The sequence below is a fragment of the Fonticula alba genome (genome assembly GCF_000388065.1).
Source record: "Fonticula alba strain ATCC 38817 unplaced genomic scaffold supercont2.2, whole genome shotgun sequence".
Classification (NCBI taxonomy): Eukaryota; order Rotosphaerida; family Fonticulaceae; genus Fonticula; species Fonticula alba.
The window spans coordinates 951391-957694 of record NW_009242972.1 but is presented as its reverse complement, the minus strand read 5'-3'; the positions used below and the strand labels follow the sequence as shown (position 1 = coordinate 957694).

The 6304-nt window shown below is 68.1% G+C and overlaps 3 protein-coding genes across 3 annotated transcripts in view; 1 reads left to right on the top strand and 2 right to left on the bottom strand.

The window, feature by feature from the left end:
• The window catches only part of H696_01242 (hypothetical protein), a 1661-nt gene extending 1099 nt beyond the window's left edge, over positions 1-562 (bottom strand). The window contains exon 1 of the mRNA XM_009495127.1: positions 457-562. Within this exon, the coding sequence (XP_009493402.1) occupies positions 457-463 (7 nt within the window). The 5' untranslated portion in view covers positions 464-562. The remainder of the gene's footprint in view (positions 1-456) is intronic.
• A 1393-nt stretch (positions 563-1955) lies between these two features.
• Positions 1956-3554, top strand: H696_01241 (hypothetical protein; the record flags this gene model as incomplete). Its single annotated transcript, XM_009495126.1, has 5 exons — positions 1956-2551; positions 2733-2791; positions 2920-3001; positions 3124-3265; positions 3390-3554. 5 exons carry the CDS (start codon positions 1956-1958, stop codon positions 3552-3554), a joined length of 1044 nt encoding a protein of 347 aa, XP_009493401.1.
• Positions 3555-3856: 302 nt separating this feature from the next.
• H696_01240 (hypothetical protein) lies at positions 3857-6115 on the bottom strand (the record flags this gene model as incomplete). Its single annotated transcript, XM_009495125.1, has 5 exons — positions 3857-4935; positions 5093-5254; positions 5359-5482; positions 5662-5875; positions 6015-6115. The coding sequence occupies 5 exons, from the start codon at positions 6113-6115 to the stop codon at positions 3857-3859; spliced, it is 1680 nt and encodes a 559-aa protein (XP_009493400.1).
• Between the last annotated feature and the right edge of the window lie 189 nt (positions 6116-6304).

Here is a 6304-nt window from a genome sequence, read left to right as displayed (position 1 = left end):
TCTCTCTCTCTCTCTCTCTCTCTCTCGCTCTCTCTCGCACACATACACACACACACAGCCTGTCTCGCTCACGGGTCACTCTCTGTGCGTCTCTCTCTATCTTGCTTCCTCTTTCTTTCTCTCTAGGGGGTACCGACCATTGGCGGCGGCAGCGAAGCCAACCAGGAGCAGTGCGAAGAGCATCATGATCACGGTGATGATCGGACGCGGAAGCAGGGACACTGGAGATCGACGGCGGCACAGAAGAGACGAGGGCCGAGGAGGGGACGGAGTGCGGGCCGGAGGACACACACGTCAAAAAAAGGGAGAGGACATGCACGGGAGAGGCAGGAAGGGGAGAGGGCAGGAGGGAGAGAGAGAGAGGAGGGGGGGACGGGGCTGGGAGACAGCAGAGTGCGTGTTCGCCAGAAGGAAAAAAGGGTCAGCAGCAGGGCGCGAGGAAAGGCAGGCACGAACCAGACATGGTGGTGGGAGGGAAGAGGGGGGGGGGAAGGAAAAAGAGGGAGGGAGGTATCAAAAGGGAGCAAATGATGTGTCCGCAGCTTGGCCAGCATTCGGGCCGCACATTCTTCCTTTTTATAGTTCCCACCAGCGGGAAGCCGGGAATTCCCGGCGCCCCCCCCCTGGACTTGGACTTTCGATCGTTCGGTCCGGCCCAGGGGGCCGGCGGGTAGCCGCGCCCGGGAGTAGTCAGTTACTACCGGCTGGCCCCACTCCCGCCTGAGATGCGGGGGGGGGGGGGCGGGGGGGCGGTCCGCGCCCAGGCCAGGCCGTTTCCGAGCCGGCCAAAACACAACTGACGCAAGCCCTTCGCCAAACAAAGGGGGACACCGGGGGGGGGGGGGGGGGGGGGGGGGGGGGGGGGGGGGGGGGGGGGGGGGGGGGGGGGGGGGGGGGGGCCAGGTGTGCCGCGACTCGCGCCCGGGAGGCCACCACGGCACCCGGCGCCAGCGAGCTTCAAAACGGCAACCAGCGCAACACCCCCGCCCCGGCAACTCACCCTCTCGGGAGGGGCCGGCCAGGGGCCTCAATGGGCAAGTTACCCCCCCTGGAGCCCAGGCGCCTCGGTTCCCCCTCCGATGCTCAAGGCAGCCCTTCTCGAACATCCGGCGGTCGCCCAGTTTCTGGGTATCAGCCGGGCAGACTCGTGGGAGCGGCGGCCGGGGGGGGGGGGGGAACTTGCGCAGTCGCCACCACACCAACACCCTGGTCGACCGGGAGAATGTTTACCAGCCAGGCAGAGGCGTTGCGCGCCGGGATGCAGGGTCAGGGGGACCCCCGGGTTTCGCGCCCGTGTCTTGCAGCTCTCGGAAGACAGCCGTGGGGCATGGGGGGCGGGGCGGGTTGAGCGACGTAGCCCGCGCCAAGACGTCCCCCCCCCGAGGGCGGGCGGGCTGTTATTTGCCCGCAAAAAAAAGGACGAGAGAGGGGGCGCAGGGGGCCCAGGCGTAAGACACTCAACGTGTCTTGGCGGAGGCTCCTCGCCGCCCCCTGAAGCCGAGCGAACCCCCGGGGTCAAGCGGCGCCCTTGGTCCCGACGCACCCGGAAGTCATGTGCAGACGTGATCCCGTAAGTGCCACCGGAGGCTCCGCGATCGCCTGCGCCCAGCCGAGGCCCCGGCCCCCCGGCAATCGGCGGGCTGAGGGGGGGGAGCGCTAGACGGGATATATGTTGGACACACCGACGGCGCCGGCGTATTCGTCCCCACAGATGGGCAGGCCGGCCATCCCCCGGCCTGGGACGCCAGGCCGGAGGGGCGCGCCTGCTCGTATAGCGCCAAAAGCAATCGCGGCTGCCTCGCACCGGCATTGGTGCCCCGCAGAGAGTGTCTTGTCTGTCCCCCTCCTCCCCCCCTCCCCCCTCTCCTGCCTTTTCCCCCTCGCGCTGCCCGCCCTCCGTTTGTCCCCTCGACAAATCCCCGAAGATGATGCTCCGCTCGACGCGTGTCTCGCTCATGGCCGGCCGCCAGCTGGCCGCGCCGCTGCTCGCCATGCGCCCCCTCTCCTCCACGGCCGCTCCAGCCAAGTGGGCACAGCTTCCCGAGCCGGAGGCCGCCGGTGACGCCGGCCTGGTGCAGGTGTTCACGCGGGCATGTGCCAGCGGCAATGGTGACATCGGTCTGATTGCCCTGCGCCAGCCGGCCGCCATGAATGCCCTCACCGCGGACATGGGCAACGCCTTTGGCGAGGCGCTGGCCTCGCTGGTGACCCCGGGCGATGGCCGGGTTCCGGTGCGCGCGGTGGTCCTGTGCGGCGCCCCGCCCGATGGCGATGTGGCCGGCATGCTGGATCCGGCGGCTCGGGATGAGGCCGCCGCCGCGGCCAGCACCTCCGGCCGGCGCCCGCCCCCGGCCGCCTTCTCGGCCGGTGGCGACCTGGCCTTCCTGGACAACCGCCTGGACACGGCGCCGGCCGACAATGTGGCCATCATGCGGCGCTTCTATGCGCGCTTCCTCCGGCCGCTGCGCGAGTGCCCGGTCCCGACCATCGCCGCCATCAACGGACATGCCGTCGGTGCCGGCCTGGCCATTTCCCTGGGCTGTGATATCCGGTGCGCGCCCAGCGTGTGGCCCCCCCCCCCCCCTCCCCCCTGCAGGGCCTTCCCTTTTCCTCAAGCAAAGCCCCTGCTCGCCTCCGCCCCCTCTTTCATCCTTGCGCTCGAGCCTGGCCCCCTTCCGATGTGCCTCTCGCTTTCTCCGCCCGCCCATCTTCCTTCTCTGACAGCCACGCAGTCTGGCCGCTGACTCCGCGCGCATGGGTCTCAACTTCGTCAAGCTCGGCATCCCGCCCGGTGCGTTGGATCCCCCCTTCGCCTGTCAAATGCCCCCAGCCTCGCCATTTTTGCCCCTGCTAACCCGGTCTCTCTGGCTCCTTCGCTCCCACCTTCTTTGCCCCTTTCCATCTTCCCCCGGCGCACAGGCATGGGTAGCACTTTCCTCCTGCAGCAGGCTGTCGGCCCGCAGGTGGCCGCCCGACTGCTGCTCACCGGCGACCTGGTCGAGTGCGTGCCCATCCTCCTGGTCCACGACCTGACACCTCTCCGACCGCATCCCGCCTCCTGACCTGATGCTATCCCGCCCGCCCGCCCTCCCGCCCGCCCTCCCTCGCCCCCCGTCCTCGCAGCGCCGCCACTGCCAAGAGCTACGGCCTGGTGCTGGACACTTACCCCCTGGACAAGGTGGTCCAGTCGGCTGTCAGCTTGGCGGAGAACATCGCCGGCGGGTCGCCATACGCCGTGCGCGCCACCGTCAAGGCCCTCCGCACGGTGCGTACTTTTGTCCCCCCGCTGCCCCCCCCCCCCCCCCCTTTTCATTCACCCATGCACATGCTCTCCCTGCCCTCCGCCTGGCTGTCTGACACATCGGTCCCCTGCTCCCCTGGGCGCACAGCATGTCGACCACCCGTCCACCAGCCTGGAGCTGGCTCTGGAGCGTGAGGCCCTTACCCAGGCGGCGGCGTATGCCGGCGGCGACCTGGCCCTGGGGCTGAAGTCCATCCGCGAGAAGAGCAAGGACTCCCTGGTCTTCCCGGAGTGGCGCGACCCCACCGAGTAAGACCTCGCACGGCCTCCTGCCCCTTCCGACCCGTGTTTTGTGTGTGTGTGTGCGCGCGCGCGCACACGTACACACACATGCACACACACACTTGCACACATGGTATATAAACAACATTCCCCGTGGCCCAGGCCCATACATGTCCTACATGAGGGCCTTGTACTGAAGAATGCCCTTCGCTCAGGGAGGAAGGGAGGCACACAGCCCGCTGCCAGCTGGGGGAGAGGAGGACGAACGATGGTCGCCTGGCGGCGTGGAAGACAATGCGAGGCAAGGGCACACGGGAAGGGGGCGTCGAGATCTCAGCCGCTCGGCGGGTGGTCCGGATCCTTGGCTCGGAGAAAGCCCAGAATCGAGCTCTGGCCGGGGAGGGGCTGCTGTCGCCGGGCCGGTGCTTTCCGGCCGGCCGGCACGCTCGGGCCGGCGGCCTTCCGCCGTGTGGGGATTCTCGTCCGGGCTGCAGCGGCAGCCGGCTCGGCCTCGAAGGGAGCGGGCTCTGGGATAGTTGGCGGGCTGGGCGGGCCAGCCGCCCCAGCCCCAGCCTCCGGAGGGGCCGCATCCCCACCGGAGGAGCCAAGATCCCCGACTGGCGGCAGTCGCTGCAACGAGGCCGCCGCCGCCGAGGCCGCCGCATGCAGCACGCGATCGCTCAGACAAGAGCCAGGCGTCACCGGAGAGGGGGCCAGATCTTCGGCCAGGCGGGCGCGCTTGGCCAGCGGCGACTGGGCCACACGCCGACCCCGGTCGGTCGACGCCAGCCCCGGCCAGTGTGGCGCGCCCGAGTCGGTGGCCATGCCGATGACCGGTGTTTCGAAGTCCAAGTCCACCAGTGTCCCGGCCACATTGCCCGAGGGGGTGGTCGCCGAGTCCCGGTCGACAGCCGTGCCGGGAGTGGCTGGCGGTGCACGTCCGAGAACCGGATTCGGGCTCCGGATTCCCGCCCCATCTGGCAGCGGCGGGGGAACCCTCGAGCCGGCTGTGCAGGGAGTCGCGGACAGGGAAGCCGCCCCCGAGGCCCGGGGCGTGTGGAGCGGCGTTGCTGGCGGCATGTCGCGAAGCATCTGTGCCAGCAAGCCGGCTGACGAGCCGGCGGCCGCTCGTGGAGTGGAGACTGCAGTCGCGACCGGCGATGCGGCCGTGGGCAATGCACGCGCGATGGCGTCTTCGGCGGCCGGGGCATCCTTGGCCGCCAGGGCGCGGCCGATCTCAGCCTCCTCGGCGTCGAGATCCGCCTTTCGAGCCTCATGCAGCGCCTCGGCCAGACCTGCACAGATGGCCGAAGCTCGAAGGGAATCCAAGGCAAAGCGCAGTGGCCGGCTTCGCTGGCCTGGAGCCAGGTTACTGCGGCCAGGCGCCGTGGAAGCTACACGTGCAAGTACGCCTGCTCGGACGTGAGGAAGAGGCAGAGAGAGAGAGAGAGGAAGGATCATCGGGAATCCAGGAGAGTCAGAAGACGCGCAAAGGGAGGGCGCATGGGAAAGGAGAGGATGGGAGACTGGTGTGACCCCAGGAGGAGGGACGAAGGGGAGGATGCGCGCCATCAAGGAAGGGCCGGATGTGATCCAGACAAAAAGTCACCTCGAAAGGGTCCTTCGGGTCGGCCCCGGTCGGCAGGAGCCCCACTCGACCAAGGTGACGGACACATTCCGAGCGTGAGATCTCCGCGGGGCTCATGTACTCGACAATGGCGGCCAGGGTGGCTATGGGAGTCCATGTTGGGGTCAGTTCCGCCGCACGCGGGCCACCAATGTTGCCCGATGGTCCGCGAGAGGGAGCCAATCAAGTAGTGGACGACAGGACACACCATGCTGTTGGCGAAAGAGAAAATCCACGAAGAAGAAACCCGGGTCGAAGGGGGAAGTGAGCAGGAGGTCTTCTCCGGGGAAGACGGCCGCTCCGACACGCAGGGAAGACCGCCCAATGTTTACCTGCAGCGAAGCGCGCCATCAGAAGCGGGACGGGTCGGGCGGGAGGTGCGAGCAACAAGAGAGAAGGCGGGAGAAAAGGGAAGAAAGAGGAAGGGCGGAGTAAGGGCAGCGTCAGTGGGAAGAGGGCGCAGACTTGGGGAGTGGGGGGGGGGGGGCATCTGTTGGTCGATGGGATGTACATGCTGGGTTTGGAAATAGCGCCGTCGATCAGTGCAGGTCAGAAAGAGAGACCGCTCGCCGGTCACCGGATGTGGCATCCACACCGATAGGAGGTCGTCCTGCTCGGCCGCCGCCGGCAGCAGGGCGATCTGTCCTTTGCAACCGCCACCGGCGACGGGATCGATCTGTGCCATGGCCATTCGCGACCCTGTGGGATTGGCCTCCACGGTCGGGCTGGAGAAATGCGCGTGTGTCTGGGCAACAGGCGAAGGGGACGTGGCAGGTGTGAATGCGCGGGTGCACCAGCCGGCTAGCCGGCAGGATGGATCGATTGGGGGGGGGGCCGAGTGGGTGTCTTGGCGGACGGGCGGACAGATACACAGGCAGGCAAAACAGCAGCAACAGCAGCAGCAGCAGCAGCAGCAGCAGCAGCAAGGGAGGCGAAGAGGAGAGTGACCGCGATGGGAGGCTCATTGCCCAAGCAGTCAGCCGGGACGATCGCCAAAAAAGGCCAACGATCAAACGGCGCGGGCTAGATGCCAACGGACAGGGGTCCCCATGTGTCGGCCCAGGGCCGATTCATTTCTGTCTCCGCGGAAGTTCGCAAGGGCCGGGCCGGGCCGGCAGCCGGTCCCCAGGGGATGGATGCGAGCGCGTGGTTGC